Raw genomic sequence first — 22,809 nt, 5'->3', positions numbered from 1 at the left:
ACCCTCAATAGGGTGCCGCACAACCAACACAAGATGAGGACCACACAAGCCATGAGCAATCCACTAGAGTACCTTTTGGCTCTCCGTCGAGGAAAGGTCAAGAACCCCTCACAATCACCACGATCGGAGCTGGAGACAATCACCACCCTCTGCTCGACGATCCTCGCTACTCCAAGCCATCTAGGTGGCGGCAACCACCAAGAGTAACAAGCGAATCCCATAGTGAAACACGAACACCAAGTGCCTCTAGATGCAATCACTCAAGCAATGCACTTGGATTCTCTCCCAATCTCACAAAGATGATGAATCAATGATGGAGATGAGTGGGAGAGCTTTGGCCAAGCTCACAAGGTTGCTATATCAATGAAAATGGCCAAAGGTATGAGCTTCAACCAGCCATGGGGCTTAAATATAAGCCCCCACGAAATAGAGCCGTTGTACCCCTTCACTGGGCACAACGAGGGGTGACCGAACGCTCTGGTCCGATCGACTGGACGCTGGCCCTCAGCGTCCGGTCACGTGATTCACGCCATGTGTCCTCTGCTTCAAATACTGTTCGTTAGATTTCAACGGTCATCTGTTGACCAGACACAGCGCACAAACTGATCGAATGCTCAGCCTCCAGCGTCCGGTTGTTTCCAGTAAGGTTCCAGAAATGATTTTTCTCGACCGGCGCATTCGGTCATGCTTGACCAGACCCTGCCAGCGTCCGGTCACTCAGTGACTTTTCACTGCGCTGCCCGACAATAGGACCGGACACACCCTGCCAGCGTCCGGTCCTTTGACCGACGCCAGCGTCTCCGCTGTTACAACTGACCGGACGCGCTGGTTCTTCTAGGACCAGCGTCCGGTCACCTTGTGACCAGCGAGACTAACTTCTTTTCACCTCTAACTTCTTCACCCTTGCTCAAATATGCCAACCACCAAGTGTATCACCTTGTGCACATATGTTAGCATATTTTCACAAATATTTTCAAGGGTGTTAGCACTCCACTAGATCCTAAATGCATATGCAATGAGTTAGAGCATCTAGTGGCACTTTGATAACCGTATTCCGATACGAGTTTCACCCCTCTTAATAGCACGGCTATCAATCCTAAATGTGATCACACTCTCTAAGTGTCTTGATCACCAAAACAAAATAGCTCCTATGGTTTATACCTTTGCCTTGAGCTTTTTGTTTTTCTCTTTCTTCTTTCCAAGTCCAAGCACTTGATCATCATCATGGCATCATCATCATCATGCTATAATCTTCATTTGCTTCACCACTTGGAGTGTGCTACCTATCTCATGATCACTTGATAAACTAGGTTAGCACTTAGGGTTTCATCAATTCACCAAAACCAAACTAGAGCTTTCATCCTCCTAGTTGTGTGCTTTAAAATTTTAATTTAATCGATCCCCTTACAATGGCATTTCATTTGTTTGCTGCCCCTATCTCTTACTATCTTTGTGAATTCTCTCTCTCTTTGTCAATAATTAGCACAAAAGATGAGCTCAAATTTTAGATAGGTTGGGGGTAAAACCATGTGAAATGAAGATCATTTTCCTAATTTGGTTCAATCTAGATTATTTGCAAAAGATATTTAACTCGGTTTGATCCAAGGGCTAGCTTCTTCACACCTCCAAATAAGGGTTATCATGCACCATGTTGAGTTAAACACTTATAGCTCATTCTCTAGATCAAACACTAGGTTCACAAGCCCACAAACATGTCATATGCTACCACTAGATCATTTTAAGCATACAAGCAATAGTGGTACCATACAAGCATCAAATTTATTTGATTTTCATGAATAGGCCTAAGACATGATAAGAATGACTAGATGCACTAAACAAGTCCTTAGCAATGGATGAATGACATATAGTGGGGGTGCATCAACACATATTGGAGAAGTCAAGTATGTTCAATTCATTCCTTAGCTTGCAAAACTTATTCTCATCAAGGGGCTTGGTGAAGATATCGGCAAGTTGATCATCGATGCCCACACTCTTAATACAAATATCTCCTTTTTGTTGGTGGTCTCTTATGAAATGATGAAGAACATCAATGTGCTTTGTTCTTGCATGTTGAACCGGATTGTTGGTGAGCTTGATAGCACTCTCATTGTCACATAGCAATGTCACTTGTTTAAACTTGATTCCAAAGTCACTCAAAGTAGCCTTCATCCAAAGTAATTGAGCACAACAACTACCGGTCAAAATGTACTCCGCTTCAACGGTTGAAAGTGTTACACTATTTTGCTTCTTTGATGACCAAGACACAAGTGATCTTCCCAATAGTTGTATGTGCCCAATGTGCTCTTTCTCTCAACTTTGCATCCCACATAATCCGAATTGGAATATCCAATAAGCTCAAACCTTGCATCTTTGGGATACCACAATCCAATATTTTGTGTATGCTTCAAGTACCTCAATATTCTCTTTGTTGCTTTCAAATGACTTTCTCTTGGTGAGGCTTGAAATCTTGCACACAAGCATACACTAAACATCACATCTGGCTTTGATGCGGTCACATAGAGTAGGCTTCCAATCATAAACTGATACATCTTTTGATCCAACATGTTGCCACTAGCATCACTATCCAAGTTTTATTTGTCCCTATTGGTGTACTAATAGCTTTAGCATCATCCATTCCAAACCTCTTGAGCATGTCTTTGATATACTTGCCTTGACTCACAAATGTGCCATTCTTCATTTGCTTGATTTGAAGACCAAGTAACTAAGCTCTCCAATCATAGACATCTCAAACTCACTTGCCATCATCTTTCCAAACTTCTCACAAAAATCTTGATTGGTTGATCCAAATATGATATAGTCGGGTTCATAAACCCGGGGTCCCTCATGGACCAGCTTCCCAGCAAAGGCTCGGCCCAGCAGACAACGTTGCAAACGACGCGTAACTCATGGGCTGGCCCAAATACCTAAAACAACACAAAAGGGCAATCCAATCTCCGACCGGAAGGCCTAGCCGAGAAGGAACGGCGCCTGCTTCCGACTCTAGCCCACCTCTCCGACCGGAAGGCCTCGCCTCCGACTCTAGCCCGCCTTCGGACGGCCTCTCCAATCGGAAGGCCTGGCCAAACACCACTTCCGACTCCAACCCACGTCTCCAACTAGGGATGCGCCAAACCCCTGCTCACTGCTCTTCTCTAACTGGCGCAATAAGAGTCGACTGGGACCAACCGACTGGGGAGCCCGCTCGGTAAGGACCAGAAAACAGACGGAGAAAGTAAGGCGGGGCACTCAAGTCAACCGCAATACCAAGGACCATACCATGAACACCTGCAGGACAGTACCCTATGACCTCCCTGGCATGACAGAACCAAAGCAATGTTGTAGGCGCCGACATTTTTCCCTACAGTGTTGTGGGTGCCATGAACTCCTATGCAAGACAAATAGGGTAAGGCTCCCCCCACGTGCCTCTGAGGCATCAACAGTGTTGTGGGTGCTGGCATTTACCGTGCCAGGCGAACATGGTAAAACCCCTTGCATGCCTCTAGATATCAACAGTATGGTAGGCACCGACGTCTGCCATACCTAAAGAAGACAATGCAACCTCCCACATGCATCTAACATTAAATAGTATTGTGGGCGTCTACCATCATCTTGTACCCACCGACGTGGGCAGCAAGACTTAGCAGTATACGTACTCTCTCCCTCTCACTTGTAAGGCCATCCCCTTCATCTATAAAAGGGGATGCGCTCTCTCCTAAAAGATAGTTCATTCAGATCGATCAAGTTCACTAGGACACAGCAACAGAACCATCAAGTTCAAACCACAAGCACACGCTCAAACACTTAGCACATAGCAGGGCTCTCATCACTCTCGGCCCTTCAGACCAGAGTCCGACCGGACCTCTTGTACCCCCCATCTTTCTCCTTCTCGTTTGTAACCCCACTGCAAACTTTGAGCACCTGGGCTCAGGAATAAAGTCACCGACCGACTTAAACTGGATATAGGGCACATTGCCTAAACTAGTATAAACCCTGTGTCATTGAGTGCTAGGCCACCTCCGATCACAACGTACGACAAAACTACAAATATTTACGTGTTGGTCACTTTCTGCACCGACAAATATCATCAACATAGATTTGCAACACAAACAAGTTATTGCCTAGCTTCTTGGTGAAGAGAGTGGTGTCAACCTTTCCCATCTTAAATCCCTTAGAGAGTAGGAAATCCCTCAATCTCTCATACCATACTCTTGGTGCTTGCTTCAAGCCATACAAAGCCTTTGCTAGTAGTTGAGTAAAAGTTATTTGATTGATCACTTGGTTGAGATGATGAACTAGCCACTTGTTGATCTTGCACCTTGTCATCACTTGCACTTGCTTGACCTTGATCACGAGAACCACTAGCTTACACATTTGAGTTAGAGAGCACTTGATTCTTGTCATCTTCAATATCAATCATCTCTCTAGGCCTTATGTCACCAATATCCATATTCTCTATTGCATTGATCAATTGAATGCCTCTCACATCATCTAGATTCTCATCTTCTTCTTGGGAACCATTGGTTTTATCAAATTCCACATCATAAACCTCCTCAAGAGTACCACTAGCCAAATTCCAAACTCTATAAGCCTTACTAGTAGTTGAGTAATTAAGTAAGAAACCTTCATCATATTTCTTCTCAAACTTGCTCAATCTTGTACCTTTCTTCAATATGTAGCATTTGCAACAAAAACCCCAAAAGTATGCAATATTGGGCTTTCTTCCATTTTAGAGCTCATAAGGTGTCTTCTCCATCATGGGGTGACAATAGAGTCGGTTGCTATAGAAGCAAGCCGTGTTGATTGCTTCGGCCCAAAATGAATGATTCACATTATACTCACTCAACATTGATCTTCATGTCAATCAAAGTTCTATTCTTTCTCTCAACTAGACCATTTGATTAAAGAGTGTATTTGGCCGAAAATTGATGCCTAATTCCGAACTCATCACACAAATCAACTCTTGTGTTCTTGAACTCACTTCCATTGTCACTTCTCACTTTCTTGATGGTGGTCTCAAACTCATTGTGAATTCTCTTAATGAATGTCTTGAAGGTTGCAAACACTTCACTCTTGTCAATAAGAAAGAAGACCCAAGTGTATCTAGTGAAATCATCCACAATCACAAATCCAAATTTATTTCCACCAATACTAGTGTGTGTGGTTGGTCCAAATAAGTCCATGTGCAATAACTTAAATGCCTTAGATGTACTCGTCATACTCTTCTTAGGATGTGTGTTATCAACTTGCTTTCTGGCTTGACATGCACTACATAGCTTATCCTTCTCCAATGTAACATCTTTCAAGCCTCTAACTAGATCATGCTTAATCAATTTATTCAATTGTTTCATTCTAACATGACCAAGCCTTCTATGCCACAACCAATCCATGCTAGATTTAGTGAGCAAACATGTTGATAATTGAGCTTCTCTAGCATTGAAATCAACCAAGTATAGATTCTCATATCTAAATCATTTGAAATCAACCAAGTTAGCACACTAGATTCCTAAATGCATATGCAAAAGTCATGTCACCTAGTGGCACTCGATAAACCTTTTAGCCAAAGATTTTCCCTCTTTATAGTACGGCTATCGATCCTAAGTCACTCACACCCTTTATGGTGTCTTGAGTGCAAAACAAAAACCTATCATATACCTTTGTCTTGATCATCTCGGTTTTTGTTTTTCTTTTTTTTTCTTTTCCAAGTTGAGCTTGATCATCTTCAACATATGTCCATCTCTATGGACTTCATCACCATGCTCCACGCTTGGATTGCACCAACCTAGCTCATTTCACAACTCATGACAAAGGTTAGTGCTAGGTTTCATCAATTATCCAAAACCAAACTAGGGCTTTCACTCAGGCTGTCCGCCCCGCCAGCAGCGGCTGCTGCTCCTTCCACCGTCGTGCACTGGTGTGGGCGCGGGCGTCCCTGGCACGGCCGTCCTCGGCGCTTGTATGAGCGTGTCCCCCTCTCTTCCACAATTTATGAACATTTGTGATTTTTTCTGAAATTTAGCAACAATTTGTGAACAATTTGACATATATTTCTCTGGTATCTGCAGTCCATAGAAATAATTTATAAACTTTTTTGAAAAATTTGGCATATATTTCTCCGAGATCTGCAATAAGTTGTGTTATCCCCAAATTACATCACTCTGTCCCATAAATTACACTGAAGAAATAATTGTAAATATAATAATAAGACAATATAAATATAGCTAGAAGACAGTGCAAGTGCATGAGAAAAATTCAGTTGACAGGAGGGCCTAACACAACTGAATGTCACCTAGACGGATCCTTGGCTAATGGCTACGCACAACGATTTGCTGTCATACACCAAGTGGCCGGACCGTACCAATTCGTCCCCCGCCGCGGGCGCGGTAGGGTCTCGCCGGAGCTTCGCGGCTGGTGAGATCCTACCCCGCACCCTCCCCCCCTTCGCCATGGCTATGGTTGCCCCCGTAATATAATTACAAAATGCAATATAGTTATAGTAAAGTGGGCATACAAACATCGTAGAATTGGCAAGTCTAGCATACTTAATGTAAAACTTCTGCACTTTTGCCATCCGTGCCGAATAGGGCTGAGGTCTTAACCAAATAGATCAAAAAAAATTGGTTAACTAACTTTTTCGGTTAAATTGGTTCGGTTAATCGGCTTTGGTGGATATTTGCCCACCCCTATCCCCAAACCACTATTCCAACCATATAGCCACTTCGAGACAAGTAGATCTAGCCGGGCAAACTCTTTGTGCTGGAGTTCGTCACATCAATCTATGCTCGGGACCTAGCCTCCTCTTCTACATGCTTGGTGGAGTGAAGCTCGCGTAGGTTATGCCTGTGACAAAAACTGGATCTAAGAAGGGAGTCATTATAGAAGTGTGAAAGAAAAAAGAACAATGAGTGACAAAAGGTGTTCTAGTTCGTTGCTGTTAGAGATGTACTCCTTCTATTTCGAATTATAAGACGTTTTAGGTTTTCCAGATTTATAATTTTTATTATATATTGAGACATAATGTATATCTAAGTGTATAACAAATACTATGTATGTTAAAAAGGTACAAAATGTCATAATTTAGAATAGGAGTATCAGATATCACACCCATTATTTACGATTTAAACATGGTGGCTAATTTTTAGCTAGAAAATGATTATAATGCTGATCCGGGTATCGGTCCCTTTAGCTGCAACTCGATCGTGTCTAGGAGCAAGTGGCCGGCCAAACGTCACCGCTGACGCTCGGCCGGCGGGGTCCAAGAAAATGGAAGGAAAACGCTAGCCCATTAAAGAAAAACAAAACAAGCATCAGTCGGGTCCTCGACAAACAAAGCCACCACCACCCCAAACAGATCGACGGACCACCACGGGCGCCGCCATGTCCACCGCTGACGACGCGGCGAGCCCAGCCCTGGCGCCGGACGGGGACGCGCCGGCGGGCGAGGGCCTGGCCCTGGCCCAGTTCGCCGCGGGCTGCTTCTGGAGCGTGGAGCTGGTGTACCAGCGCCTCCCCGGCGTGGCGCGCACGGAGGTCGGGTACTCGCAGGGCCACCGCCACGCCCCGACCTACCGCGACGTGTGCGGCGGCGGCACGGGCCACGCTGAGGTGGTGCGCGTGCACTACGACCCCAACGCCTGCCCCTACGACGTCCTCCTCGACGTCTTCTGGGCCAAGCACAACCCCACCACGCTCAACAGACAGGTGTGCCCGCGTTTCCTGAAAAACCCCACGCTCTGTCTCTGTCTCTCTCTCTCTGGCACCGCCGCGCCGGCGCCGGCACAGCCGATCGATCCTGTCGCCGGCGTGGCAGGGCTGGTTGGGGGTCCACTGCAAGTGCAAGCCAGGTTCAATGGACCTGGTCACTCTGTTCGATTCCGCGGTATAGGATACGCCAAGTTGCGCCTTTCGGAACCGTTGAACACGATCTCTGCTTCTTTATTACACCATGTAGGAGTACCCCCAAACCGTTGACTTCGCTGTTCATGCTAATGCGGGTGAAATTCAGAAATACTATCGATAATCGATCCCAACCAATATTGGTAAACAAGTCAGCATCAGTCGATGTCTTGTAGAGAAGCATCATATTCATTCATCAAAAGAAACGTGGATAGCGATAGACAAGCGGCTGTTAATAGTATGAAACCTGACAATTAACATCAGCATCCTTGTGTAGTCGTTTAGCCAGTCATTCGTTTGATTCCATAAGTAAATGAAACACACCGCCGACCCACGTTTTTTTTGTTGTTGGAGGATGACGGCCACTCATAACCGATCATTTCTACCCTGTTTAATTGCTTGCTCCAATGCGTTTATCCGTCAGGGCAACGACGTCGGGACGCAGTACCGGTCGGGCATCTACTACTACACGCCGGAGCAGGAGAAGCTGGCGCGGGAGTCGCTGGCGGCGAAGCAGAAGGAGTGGAAGGACACCATCGTCACCGAGGTCCTGCCGGCGCTGCGGTTCTACCCCGCCGAGGAGTACCACCAGCAGTACCTCGAGAAGGGCGGCCAGTCCGCCAAGAAGCGCTGCAGCGATCCCATCCGCTGCTACGGCTGACGCCCCCCGCCCCCCAGGCCCCAGCCAGCACCGGACGCCGTGAATGAATTGTGCTGCTGCATTGTTGCGTTGTATCGTAATCCAAGATGACGTTGTGTTGTGAATCGTGATACATGCTGTTCAGAGGTCTATGTTGATGCTTGTGCAGTTGTGCTGGAATAAACGCATGGATGGTGAAGGTTATTATACGTTGATGCTTTGTGCTGGAACTGTGAAGAAGGTTTGTTTCATAATACTACTAATTCATAATAGGATCACGCACGGGCAGACACGATGGACCTTGCCAACTGCGCACTGGCCATCTGCCACGCTGAAATGAATTACGGGTAGGTTCAGCTTAACTCTGGTCAGATGTGCTGTTCATGACGCTTTGGTGACCATAACAATCTGGTGACCACAAGCACACCAAGACAGGCTGACAGGGGACATCTGGAGCCATCGGTCAAGGCTGTGATGTTCCTTGCTTGGATGCGCCGTGAATAACGCCTTTGCTGTGCTTTCGAATTTCGAACAGTGAACAACTCGGAGATTTGAGATCCCCTCTCGGTCTCTCCCAAGGCGATTTATTTGCTCTCAATTAAAATATTCTAACTTTCATTATGAATTTCAGGTTCAGCAACATTTTGACTTCGAAAAATGACAGCAAAGTGCATCCAATATGATGATTCTCATCCTCTGAACAGCTGAGAGTGGTCTTGAGTCATGAGGATTACGAGATGCTAAGATGGACAGCCTGAAAACAAATCAATCTCTAGCTGTCCTCTCTCCTCTCCTAACCATCCAATGAAGATATAAGTGTTTGGTTTAAGAAGGGTTGCTCCATCTCACTTGTCTTTTTTTTGTGTGTGCAATGGAATGAGCCGGTTCATCACCATATCATTCTTCTCAAACTAATAATTTATATAAGAATAAGGAGTGTTGTTGTTCTACGAAAATCATGTAATGAACTCATGATACACCACCTCAATTAGCTAGAATGAGATGATTTCACAAGCACACCTAATAGTCTTGACTATATTTTTAATCTGTTGATGGTGACCTCCGCAAACATCGTTGACAGAACACAAGCTCCAGTGACGACTCTAGCCTCCCCTCCTCGCCGTAGCGGGGCGTCACACTGTTATAGTACTGTTGCACCACTTGCCTGCCGCTCTCCAACAAGAGATCGAAGTTTGACAGTTATTAACTCACTGAAATGTAATCCATCCCTAACAGTTTAGGTGTGGCACCATGAAGCATTGATGTACTCCAATAGTGTGATGAGTTTACTATTGGAGTACATGAGAGGTGTGATGAAGATTAGGAGTTCTCCAATAGTAAACTTCATATATTATCATCTCATCTCACACTATAAAAGAACGAGTTTTTTAGGGGTTCTCTCTCTAAATGTCGTGCTATATAAGCCCTCCGTCATCCATGATCTTACATGTAAGACGTAAGACTCCTCAACTAAGATTCCTCCTAAACCTCGAAAAAAGGAAAATAATACACGTCAGATATAAGACTCCAACGCCCATACGAGCTAAATTATCATGTTCGAGGACTCCAACGCCAAAACAAGCCAAAAAGGACTCTGACGCCCATATGAGCCAAAATATTGGTGCAAAACGTATTTATACGAGCCAAAAATATTAATGTGAAACGTGTTTTGTCTATGATATATATGAACTGATATATCGAGAATTCAATTAGTATTCCCATTGCATTTGAAATATTTTTCGTAAACACGGGCATATTTGCTACATGGAAGAGAAAGAGTCACACTATAAAAGAGCGAGTTTTTTTAGGAGGTTCTCCCTCTATAATAACCGTTCGATGTAAACGTCGTGCTATATGAGCCATCCGTCATCCGTGATCTTACATGTAAGATGTAAGACTCATACTCAACCAAGATTCCTCCTAAACCTCGAACAAAGAAAAATAATACACGTCAGATGTAAAACTCCAACTCCCATACGAGCCAAATTATCATGTTCGCCGAAACAAGCTAAAAAGGACTCTGACACCCATACGACCAAAAAGGACTATGACGCCCATACGAGCCAAAATATTAGTGCAAAACATATTTATACGAGCCAAAAATATTAATGTGAAACATGTTTTGCCTATGATATATATGAACTGATATATCGAGAATTCAATTAGTATTCCCATTGCATTTGAAATATTTTTCGTAAATACGTGAGTGTCGCACAGGTATATTTGCTAGTCTATAAAAAGGTGTCACACAATAGTCTCTTATCTACATGAAAGAGAAAGAGGGTTGAGCGAGAAAAATCAGTTTTGTAAATCTACTTTCATTTTGTAAAACACGTACTCCTATCTTAAGATAAACTTACTTTTAAACTTTAAAAAAAACTAATAGGGTCGAAACCCCGGCCATATGAGGTGGCTTAATGCCGTGCACACGGGGATTCAAACCGTGGTTGCTAGCTCAACTCTAACACGAGCTAGCCAACCAGGCTCGAGCCTGCTTGCAGGACATTTTTCAGGGTGCACAAATTATATAGATTGACAAATTAAATACTAACACCGTTAGATTTATTATGAAAAATGTTTCCATAATAAATATAGCGATGTCATTATTAAGTTGTCATTTAAGATATATTTTGGTGAAAATTTAGTTAAAGTTATAACTATTTAAGAATAAATCTATATTGACTTATATTATTAATTGGACAAAGTATTAGATGGTAAATGGCTAAATAAAGAGCCTGTTTAGTTCACTTCCAAAATTTACCAAACAAAGGATTTGGCAAGCCATGATTTTGACTAGTGTCTGGTTGCCTACCAAAACTTGCCAACTTCTTATATTTGGCTTGTCAAATCTTTGACAGCTTTTTTACCCAACTTTTGACTGCCAAAACTTTGACATGGCAAATTTTGGTCACGAACCAAGCAAGCCCAGAAAGCATGGCTACTCTGATGTAAAAAAGAAACATGTATTAGAAAATTTAGACGTAGCAACTAGTTCAACCGCACGAGATTATATATACTAATATCTATAGGGTATTATGGATTATATTAATTAGAAGGTTAGTATCATAGCCATTATTTAGGTGCCAAGACAAACATTAATTTGGTGACACACATGATATTTTGCTGACAACGGCAAATAAAGAACAGAGATAGAAACATACATATGCTCAGAGCTCAATGTTACAGATATTCATAATATATCATTTTTTTGCGAGTAAAGATTCATAATATATCAATTACTAACTGACTTGTGATAAGATTCCAAATTAAAAGTCGGTTTAATTTTGTCCTAAGTCACGATTAATTTCACTAGTTTTAACCAAGTGTATCGAAAAATACATAAACATATATAAAATCAAAAATAATTTATCATCAAAAATAATTTATCAGATATATTATATAACATGAAATATATTTTGATAGTGTATTTTATTTTACTATTGTAGAGTTAATATGACTTTCTAAAAAAAAGATTGAGTTAAGACAAATCCAAAACTACTTACGATTTGAAACATAAGATTATCTCTAAGATACTCTCCATATCCTTCCTAAATGCTAGGAAAAGAGATTTTAGTGAGAACCTACCCTCCAACATCTTTTCTAAATGGTCATCCAAATATAGCTATTTTCTATTCTGGATTTTTCGCTAGGCAGAATTAGAAGACGAGAATGACTCTTCAGAGCGCGCGTGAGATATAGAAAAACTGTTGGAGAGTGAAAAGTTATAGAAAACAATTTTTAAGTAAATGACTCTCTAAATAATAATTTAGAGAGATTTAGAAAGTCTCTGGGAGATGCTCTAAGGACTATCATTAGTAACTATAATCTCCTCGGAAGATTCCCATACAAGAAGGTCAAGACACGTTTAGCACCCGTTTTTAAATGGCGTGGGGCCAACCCGAAGGAACCCCACCCCAAATTCCCGATCTGGTTCGTGCTCCTGCGTCGGGGGATTATTTACATATTTATCATAATTATGATATGAGTGATGTAAAAGGGACTATATCAAGAACTTATGTCTTAAATGTAAGATGTCATCTGTAACCATAGTAAATATGTAAATGCCCACCCGAAACACTCGTCAGATTTGACCTCCAGCAGAAATGGCCGCCGACGACCTGCGCAGCCTCGCCACCGTCGCGGCCGCGGTGATCGCGTGCATGGGCTACGCCCGCTTCACGGCGCGCCGGCTCCGCCCGGGCCTGCCCCGCCTTGCCGCGTTCCTCCCGGTGCTCGCCATCTTGCCTTTCCTCCCGCTCGCCTTCCGTGCGCTCCACCCGCGCGCCATCTCCGGGTTCTTCCTCGCCTGGGCCGCCGAGTTCAAACTACTGCTCCTCGCATGCGGCCAGGGCCCGCTCCAACCGACCCTCCCGCTGCCCACCTTCGTCGCCATCGCCACCTTCCCCGTGACGCTAAGGGATCCCAAGAGCTCCGCCGCGAGGCCGGGCCTGGGGCTCGCGGAGTCCGCCGTCATGGCCGCGCTGCTCGCGGCCATCGTGTCGCTGTACCGGTACGAGGAGCGGATGAACGGGTACGTCCTGCTCACACTCTACTCCGTGCACGTGTACCTGGCGCTGGAGCTCGTCCTGGCGGCGGCCGCGGCGGCGTCGCGCGCGCTGGTGGGCCTGGAGCTGGAGCCCCAGTTCGACCGGCCCTACCTCTCAGCCTCGCTGCGCGACTTCTGGGGCAGGAGGTGGAACCTCTCCGTGCCGGCGCTGCTCCGCCAGTGCGTGTTCCGCCCCGTGCGCGCGCGCCTCGGCGCCCCCGCGGGTGTGCTAGCCGCGTTCGTCGTCTCGGGCCTGATGCACGAGGCCATGTTCTCCTACATCACGCTGCTGCCGCCCACGGGGGAGGCGGCCGCGTTTTTCACGCTGCACGGGGCGTGCGCGGTGGCGGAGGGGTGGTGGGCCGCGCACGAGCGGTGGTCGCGCCCGCCGCGCGCCCTGGCCACGCCGCTGACACTGGCGTTCGTGGGCGTGACGGGTTTCTGGCTCTTCTTTCCGCCGATCACGAGGCCCGGCGCTGACAAGCAGGTGATCGCGGAGAGCGAGGCCATGGTCGCGTTCCTGCGGGACGCCGCGGGCTTGGCGGTCGACTCCGCCTGGTCAATCTTGTCAAGCTGGTCCTAAACTGTGTGCCGGATGGGTGCGGTGCGCGTCCAGCGTGCTTGTCTCCGAGGTTTATGTTTGTGGCATGAAAAGTGAGCATCTGTTTGCACTTCCTCGTGGGATGGTGAAAAGTTCAGAAATATTCTTGCAAATTCGGATGAGGAAAAATTTAGATGAAAATTGTAGTTCAAAGTGTTCAACAACTTTGTATGTTTTTTTAGATAATGTACAACTTTTTTGTAGTTGCTGACCTATTTATATGTCTAATTAATCATCCAAGATTGCTTGCACATGCTGACAGACCAGTCTAACTAGTTTGTTACACAAGAACATCACCTAAAAAGGGATGTTTGTTTACTTAGGACTCAGGCACGGCGATCTACCCTGTTGCAACTTCATCAGGTTGTAGTACATCCCTCCACGTCCGGCGACGATGAGCTCCGCGTGCCGCCCTCTCTCCACCACCTTGCCGCCCTTCACCACCGCAATCATGTTGACCTTCTGCACCGTGGAGAGGCGGTGCGCCACGACCACACACGTCCTCCCCTGCAGCATCCTGTCGATAGCGTCCTACACCAGCCTCTCCGACACGGTGTCCAGCGCGCTCGTCGCCTCGTCCAGCAGCAGGACTCGCGCGTTATTCAGTATCGCTCGCGCCAGCGCGATCCGCTGCCTCTGCCCGCCGGACAGCTGCGCCCCGCGCTCCCCGACGCGCGCGTCGTAGCCGCCCTCCATCGCGCTGCGACACGGACGGAATCAATAAGTTTCAGGTGAAGAACCGAACAAAGAGGTGCACAACCAGCTGCAGAATCTGTACCTGATGAACTCGTGGGCGTTGGCAAGCTTGGCGGCGCTGGTCACCTCGTCCTCGGTGGCGTGCTCGTCGCCGTACATTATGTTGTCATGGATCGTGCCGGAGAACAGCGTCGGCTCCTGGCTGACGAGCGCGATGTGCGACCGGAGGTGTGCCAGGCTGCAGCTCCTGATGTCCCTGCCATCGATCAGCACCGAGCCTTTCTGCACGTCGTAGAAGCGCTCGATCAGGCCGATGACGGTGGACTTGCCGGATCTGCTCGGTCCGACGAGCGCCACCGTCTTCCCCGCGCCTATCTCGAGGCTGAACCCATGGAGCACGCTCATCTCCGGCCGCGTCGGGTAGCTGAAGTACACGTTCCTGAACTCGATCGCGCCTTTCATCTCCTTCTGCTGCTTCCTCTTCTTCTTCGGTTCGCTGGCTTCGTCACCGTCGTCCTTGATCATCGGTTCACGGTCCAGCGTGTCGAGGATCCCTTGCTAGGTCGGACGTCAAGCTGCAAGCGTCGGCGATCACCCTCCATGTCGATAGAATATCGTCGGCAGTCCTTCGAGAGGTATCCCACGAAGGTAGATTGATCGGTAGAGGTGCGCGTAATCAAGAACAAGAAGGTTCAGGCCGTCAGCATAACGTAATACGCTACTCTTGTGGTCTGGTCGACGGCGACGATGTTGACTGGCTTTGGACCCCTCCGGCCGATCATGGCCACTGTCCTGATGGTGGCCACGGTCGTCGTAGCGGCGGTCACCGTGGCATCGTTCCTCGGGGCGCTCGTCGCTGCGGCGAGTTAGGCGGTGAGTGCCCATATCCTCATTAAAGCGAACTTCGGCCTCTTCAGCGTCAACGTACTGATCGACGGTCGTGATCATCTCGCCAATCCCCTTTGGCGGCTTACGATTGAATTTAGAGCGGAGGTCGCGGTGATGGAGTCCTCTGACAAAGACGGTGATGACTTCTGCTTCCGTGATGTTGGGAATAGAATTCTTCATCTCGGAAAATCATCTGATGTAGCTACGGAGGAGCTCGGACGGTTTCTGATAGATGCGATTCAGATCGTGCTTAGTGCCCGGCCGAGTACACGTAGCCATGTAGTTATCGATGAAGACCTTCTTCAACTGTTCCCAAGATCCGATGGAATCCGGGGCGAGGCTCATGAGCCAATTCATCGCGGCTGGTGTAAACATGACGAGAAGATAGTTCGTCATGACACTGGTGTCTTCCTTGGCGGCGCGCACAGCGGTGGCATAAGCTTGTAGCCACTGTGTGGGGTTCATCCGCCCCTCGTAGGGCTTGACCCCGGTGATTTTAAAACCACGGGGGCACTGTAGTGTTCGGAGTGCTCTCGTGAATGCTCGGGGCCCTTCGGGATCGTCACCGTCGGGATCTACAGCATTGCCGGCGTTAAGTGGTTGGAGGGCTACATCCAGATTACCGAACTCTTGCTAGTATTCTTGACGCCGACGAACTTCCTCTTCAAGGCGAGAGAAGCGGCGCCCATTGATATGACGTCGTGCATCTCGGAGGTTGTTAATGTGTGCTTTAATATCTTGGTTGACTTCTTGGTCATATTGGCGAGGGTAGTCGATATGTGTCGGGGACCTAATACTAGGGTACCCAATGAGATAGAACTGATAGACACCGTTGACACTTCCAATCGGACAGGAGCGCAACAGACTCCGCCTCGCCCGACCCCCGAGGGCCAGACTCCGCCTCACCCGACGTCTGGGAGCTAGCTCCGCCCCGCCCAACGTCTAAGGGCGGGCTCCGCCCCATCCAAACGACCAAGGGCTGGCCTCGCTCGTCTGGCCGACAAGGACTGAACATTGCTTCACCTGACGCCCTCGCCCTTCCCCTCCGTGATGGCAGGAGCAGGGTAAGACGGGACGTTAGAGTCAAACCGTGGCAGCAAGGACCATGCCCTGTGCCACTAACAAGTACCATCGAGGTACGACGGGACGGGCGCTTTAGGCCCTGCCAGACATGACAAAGCCCGAATAGTGTTGTAGGCGCGTTCTTTTCACCCTACAGTGTTGTAGGCGCCGCCTTCAACCCTCGGGTGAGGAACCAGACATCAACATAGGACAACCACTACAGTTCAAGGAGGACCTCCCATCCTCTACAGTAATGAACGAGCGGTCACCGCACCGTCCGCGCCCACAGGGCCGTGGGAAAACATCTCAGCCCAACACACCGCCCGTGGAGGCGGGATGGGACGTGACCACTTGCAGATCAAGTAAAGGCGCAGCGTCATCAGCACACAGGCACCCCGACGAATGTGCCAACCTTTGACACCAGCTGACAATGTCTGCGAGGCTGGCTTGGAGAAAAAGGAAGACCCGAGCTCTTCGAAGGACCTTCTATACCCTTGGTATTTTCCTCTTTCACCCATCTGTAAACCCTGCTCCTCCCTTCGTCTATAAAAGGGAGGGTAGGGCTCCCTGCCTAGAAAAGGACGACCAAAGAGATCGACTTTCAACGGACCACTCACATAAGAACTGAGCTCATAGAGAACTTAGTTCCACATATACAGCCAAGCCACCGCCAGGCCTTTGGCATCCTTTCAACCCCTCCATCAGAGACCTGGGACCCGTCCCTCTCTTGACCGTTTGTACCCCCTACTACGAACCGTATTCAGCGCTAATAACACGAGCAGCATCAGACTGGACATAGGGACATTCAGCCCAAACCAGTATAAACCTTGTGTCCTTTAGCACACTATCCGGGCCTAACGCGCATCAATTATAAATTTACTCATCGACGCTTGTTCAAAACACCGACAGTTGGCGCGCCAGGTAGGGGCCTTTGCGCGTTCCGAACCAGGCCATGGATGGCTAACTACAACATCAGCTAGGTCCTAGGCGCACATGTGCGCTTCGGGAACGTAGATTTCATTGTCACGGTGGGAGGAGAGTTGGTACGAGCTCACATTGCCATCCAATCTCTCCCCCCATCGTCCTCGACGTCCAGAGGCTTGGGCGCCACCTCGGCGCCTCCCTTGGGCTCCAGCAGCCCAAGGAGGACCAGCGTCGCCTCGCCCTTTCCAACGACAACGACACGGCGCAACCTTCCGGGGAGGGGCTCCTCTCTCCGGAACGCCACGCACAGAGCGCCCTGACAGTGTTTCTGTTCAGTCTTCGCAACGCCGCGGCGACCGCTGGCCACTTTGTGGCACTACGCATGATTTAGCCTCCCACGGACAGCGAGTTCATGGGGGCAATCGAACACGACACAGAGACTCTCCACAAACTCCTCACCGAGCCAGAATCATCCTCCAGCTCTGGCTCCAGCAGAGGGAGCCATCACCCTTCCCGGGAGTGCTTCGTGGCGGAAACCTTTGAGGGGCATGTTGAAAGCGTCTCCAAGGGGGAGGCTACCCAACAGACAACCCCGATGCTAGAACCAAAGGGGAGGCGGTGGCCCCATCTCACGTAAGGATGGAGCCGCTGAGAGCGTGGAAGCTGGAGATCGATGACGCCGGACAACAGCTCGTTCGGGAGTACCGCAAGATCGATGAGGAAATCAAGCGTCGCGGAGACGGTGGGCACGAACACGCCACGGCCCGTAATGTGCACCAGAGGATCCTCACCGACGATGGGACCCTCCCTCACTTCGCTCGGGCTAGCCAGAACATCGCCGCTGCGACGGCCTTGCTTCACTGGCCTTCCAGAGGCCGCGACGTCCGAAGATCGCTGGGCCCGTCGAGAAATCCACACGTTGCTCGAGCGTGCGGTGGCACAACAGGCGGAAAGCTCGTTGTCTCAGCGATGCGAGCTCGACGCCAGCCAACACACGCCCTCGGTGTGTCCCGCCAAGGACGCGTCGATACACCAAACACCGCCAGGCGGTAGGCAGCGCACCCCTATTCCAGTGCACCAATGTCTCGGCCACAACCGTGATGCACGCAGCACCATTGATGCCCGTAGACACGCATACAACGACTCAAGAGAAGGAGCCAGACGTGGCTACCACCCTCGGCGCGGCGGACGCTACGACAGCGGTGAGGACCGGAGCCCGAGCCCCGGCCTGTCGGGCCCCTAGGCCTTCGGTCGGCACATCCTCAATGCTGCTTTTCCGCCAAGGTACCGACCACCTACTAATATCCCTAAATATTCTAGAGAAACAAACCCCGGGCTTTGGCTCGAAGATTATCGGCTTGCCTGTCAAGCTGGTGGCGCGAATGATGATGATTTTATTATTAGTAATCTCCCACTATTCTTGGCCGATTCGACGCGAGCATGGTTGGAGCACCTGCCGTCCAACGCCATCCAAAGTTGGGTGGATTTGAGGGAAATCTTTGTGGGAAACTTCCAGGGCACGTACAAGTGCCTTGGGAACCCATGGGACCTCAAGAACTGCCACCAGAAGGCTGATGAAACCCTCCGCGGGTACATCTGGCGCTTCTCCTGGTAGTGTAACGAGCTCCCGAACGTCGCCGACGCCGACGTAATAAGAGCCTTCCTATCCAGGACCACCTGCGAGTCTTTGGTTCACAAGTTAGGACGCAAGGGCCCATGGACCACCAAAGAACTCCTTGACATCGCCACCAGCCATGTCTCAGGAGAGGAGGCGGTCGGAGCGATCTTCAACCATTCCAACCGCAAGGCAAGGCGAGACGAGGGCGCCGACGAAGGCGCCTCCAACCGTCCTGCCAAAAGAAAAAATAAGAAGCAACGACATGACGACGCGCTCATGGCCGCTACCGACCATAAGGGTGGCCGGAAGCCAGCAGAGGGCACTCCGAACCACTTCAAAAAAATGCTCAAGGGACCATGCCCGAACCATGCCTTCCTGGCCAAACATCTATACAAAGATTGTGGCCTCATGCGTAAATACTTGTCCGGAGGCCTCAACAAGGGGGAGCAGGGGAAGGAGCCTGTCCCCACCATAGACGACGCTGAGGAGAAGGACGACGCCTTCCCAACGCCGAACGGTGCCCTTATGATCTTTGGAGGATCAACGACCTACGACTCAAGCGCCGCCAGAAGGTCCCTCGCTGCGAGGTCTACACGATTGCACCGGCCACGCCTGCCTTCCTCCGGTGGTCTAAATCCGCCATAACCTTCGACCGAACTGACCATCCGGTCGCCGTCCTACACCCGGGAAGGTATCCGCTGGTAGTCGACCTAATCATCGGCCCAAAGCGACTCACGAAAGTACTGATGGACGGAGGCAGCGGCCTCAACATCATGTACGCCAAGACACTTGACGTGATGGGCGTCGACCGGTCGAACCTCCGCCCAATCTGAGCGCCTTTCCATGGTGTCGTGCCTGGTAAACAGGCCGTGCCACTAGGGTAGATCGATCTGCCCATCACCTTTAGGGATTAATCCAACTACATGACTGAGACCCTCATCTTTGACGTGGTGGGGTTCCCCGGTTTTTTCCACGCCATCCTAGGACGTCCATGTTACGCGAAGTTCATGGCCGTTCCAAACTATACCAACCTCAAGCTAAAGATGCCGGGCCCCCATGGGGTCATCACCGTCGACACCTTCTTCCAGTGTGCCTACGAGTGTGAGGTCTAATGCTGCGGCCATGCCACGGCAACCATAGCCTCCGAAGAGCTCATCGCCCTCCAGGAAGAGGTGACTGAAGAAGCACCCGACGCCAAGAAATTGGCTGGGTCGTTCGAATTGGCAGAGGGCTCCAAGGAGGTCCTCATAGATCCCAGCAACTCCGAGGGAAAAATGGTACGCATCGGAACCATGCTCTCCTCCGAATAGGAAAGCACGCTCATCGACTTCCTCCGTGACAACAAAGACGTTTTCGCATGGAAACCCTTAGATATGCCAGGCATCCCAAGGGAGGTCGCCGAGCACACCTTGAACATCCGCTTGGGCTCTAAGCCAGTAAGGAAACACCTACACTGCTTTGATGAGAAGAAGCGTAGGACCATCAACGAAGAGATAGCAAAGCTATCGGCCACTGGGTTCATCAAGGAAGTATACCACCCAGTGTGGTTAGCTAATCCCATCCTTGTGCGAAAGAAAAGCGAGAAATGGAGGATGTGTGTTGATTACACAGGTCTCAACAAAGCATGCCCAAAGGATCCATTTCCTTTACCACATATAGACCAAATAGTCGACTCCACCTCGGGGTGCGAAACCCTCTACTTCCTTAACGCATATTCCGGCTACCATCAAATCGCGATGAAAGAGTCCGACCAGCTCGCGACATCTTTTATCACCCCCTTTGGATCATTCTGCTACACCTCAATGATGTTTGGTCTGAAGAACACTAGGGCTACCTACCAACGCTGTATGCTCAAATGCTTCGGGGACCTCATTGGGCGGACCGTTGAGGCCTACGTCGACAACACCGTAGTCAAGTCCAAATGGGTTGACCACCTTGTTGCTGATCTCGAGCAAACCTTTGTGAAACTTCAGGCGAATGGCATCAAACTCAATCCCAAGAAGTGTGTTTTTGGGGTCCCGAGGGGCTTGCTGCTCGGCTTCATCTTCTCCGAGCATGGCATCAAAGCCAACCCAGAGAAAATATCAGCCATCACAAGGATGGGCCTGATTCAGAACATAAAGGGGGTCCAGCAAGTCGCAGGGTGCCTCGCCGCCCTCAGCCGATTCATCTTGCACCTCGACGAACGAGGTCTCCCCCTTTACCAACTCCTGAAGAAAGTCGACCTCTTCGAGTGGACGTCCGAGGCCCAGGAGGCACTTGACGGGGTCAAGCAACTTCTGACAAAGCCCCCCATCTTGGTTCCTCCGAGCGACGGTGAATCCCTCCTGCTATACATAGTGGCCACCACCCAGGTGGTCAGTGCCGCCCTGGTAGTAGAGCGGGAGGAAGAGGGACACACCCTTAAGGTCCAGCGTCCTGTGTATTTTGTCAGCGAGGTACTATCCGACTCCAAGACCCGTTACTCCCAAATCCAGAAGCTCCTCTATGCCGTCCTCATCACCAAGCGGAAGCTGCGCCACTACTTTGAGTCACATCCCGTGATGGTCGTAACATCGTTCCCCCTCGGCGAGGTCATCTAGAGCCAGGATGCAACGGGAAGAACCACAAAATGGGAACTCGAGCTAATGGATCAAGGCATCATGTATGCCTCTCGAACGGCGATCAAATCCTAGGTATTGGCCGACTTCATTGCGGAATGGACCGAAGTCTAGATGCCACTGGCTGTCATCGATCAAGAGTATTAGACGATGTACTTCGATGGATTGCTGATGAAGAAGGGCGTCGGTGTGGGGCTGGTCTTCATATCACCCCTTGGGTCTGCATGAGGTACATGGTTCGTCTCCATTTTCCCTCATCAAATAATGTGGCCGAATATGAGGCACTCATCAACGGCCTACGCATCACCATCGAGTTGGGTATCTGACCCCTCGACATCAGGGGTGACTCCTAGCTGGTCGTCAACCAGGTCATGAAGGAATCAAGCTACCACGACATCAAGATGGCGACGTACTGCCAGGAAGTTCGACAGCTAGAGGACAAATTCGACGGCCTCAAACTTAATCACATCCTAAGGTGCCTCAACGAAGCGGCTGACACGCTCACGAAAGCAGCGTCCGGCTGAGAGCCAGTGCCAACGGATGTCTTCACCAGTGATCAACACAAACCCTCGGTGCGCTACGAGGGGTCGGAATGGGCCAATGATGGCCCATCTAATCCGGCCCCGAGGGTCGACCCGCCGACCGCTCCGTCCGACCCCAAGGTCATGGAGCTTGAAGAGGATCCAGTGGTAGATCCCGACCCTTCGGACGACTAGAGAACGCTTTACCTCGACTACCTCCTCCGCGACACACTGCCGACAGACAAGACGGAAGCTCGATGGCTCGCACGTCGCGCCAAATCCTTCGTTCTTGTAGAAGGCGAACTCTACAAATGGAGCCACACTGGGATCCTGCAGCTCTGTATCCCTAGCAAACTGGGAAAACTTCTGCTGAACGACATCCATGGTGGGGTCTGCGGTCACCATGCCGCACCGAGGACCTTGGTTGGAAACCATTTTGACAGGGCTTCTACTGGCCCACTGCAGTAGCTGACGCCGAGCAAATTGTATGCACCCGCGAAGGGTGTCAGTACTACGCTCGGCAAACTCACCTCTTGGCCCAGGCACTCTAGATGATTCCCATCACGTGGCCCTTCACGGTCTAGGGGCTCGACCTGGTTGGGCCATTCAAAAAGGTGCCCGGGGGCTTCACCCACCTACTTGTCCCCATAGACAAGTTTACGAAATGGATCGAAGCTCAGTCGATCTCCACCATCAAATCCAAGTAGGCTATGCTATTCTTCCTTGACATCATCCATTATTTTGGAGTACCAAACTCCATCATCATAGACAACGACACGTAGTTCACTGGTAGGAAATTCATTCGATTCTACGATGAACA

At 49.3% G+C, this 22,809-nt stretch overlaps 3 protein-coding genes across 3 annotated transcripts; 2 read left to right on the top strand and 1 right to left on the bottom strand.

Moving 5' to 3' along the window:
* Positions 1-7,293: 7,293 nt before the first annotated feature.
* Positions 7,294-8,742, top strand: LOC136496737 (peptide methionine sulfoxide reductase A2-1). The gene is made up of 2 exons (XM_066492495.1): positions 7,294-7,698; positions 8,318-8,742. The coding sequence occupies exons 1-2, from the start codon at positions 7,375-7,377 to the stop codon at positions 8,552-8,554; spliced, it is 561 nt and encodes a 186-aa protein (XP_066348592.1). The 5' UTR covers positions 7,294-7,374; the 3' UTR covers positions 8,555-8,742.
* A 3,632-nt stretch (positions 8,743-12,374) lies between these two features.
* Positions 12,375-13,896, top strand: LOC136498377 (probable long-chain-alcohol O-fatty-acyltransferase 5). Its single transcript, XM_066494314.1, has one exon. The coding sequence runs from the start codon at positions 12,637-12,639 to the stop codon at positions 13,660-13,662; it is 1,026 nt and encodes a 341-aa protein (XP_066350411.1). The 5' UTR covers positions 12,375-12,636; the 3' UTR covers positions 13,663-13,896.
* Positions 13,897-14,211: 315 nt separating this feature from the next.
* On the bottom strand, positions 14,212-14,901 carry LOC136495888 (uncharacterized). The gene is made up of 2 exons (XM_066491685.1): positions 14,459-14,901; positions 14,212-14,380 (listed from the first exon to the last, which is right to left on the bottom strand). The coding sequence occupies exons 1-2, from the start codon at positions 14,899-14,901 to the stop codon at positions 14,212-14,214; spliced, it is 612 nt and encodes a 203-aa protein (XP_066347782.1).
* Between the last annotated feature and the right edge of the window lie 7,908 nt (positions 14,902-22,809).

Source organism: Miscanthus floridulus, chromosome 12, assembly GCF_019320115.1.
Source record: "Miscanthus floridulus cultivar M001 chromosome 12, ASM1932011v1, whole genome shotgun sequence".
Taxonomy (NCBI): domain Eukaryota; kingdom Viridiplantae; phylum Streptophyta; class Magnoliopsida; order Poales; family Poaceae; genus Miscanthus; species Miscanthus floridulus.
Note: the sequence above shows the minus strand (reverse complement) of the source record. Positions and strands in the feature narration are given on the sequence as shown.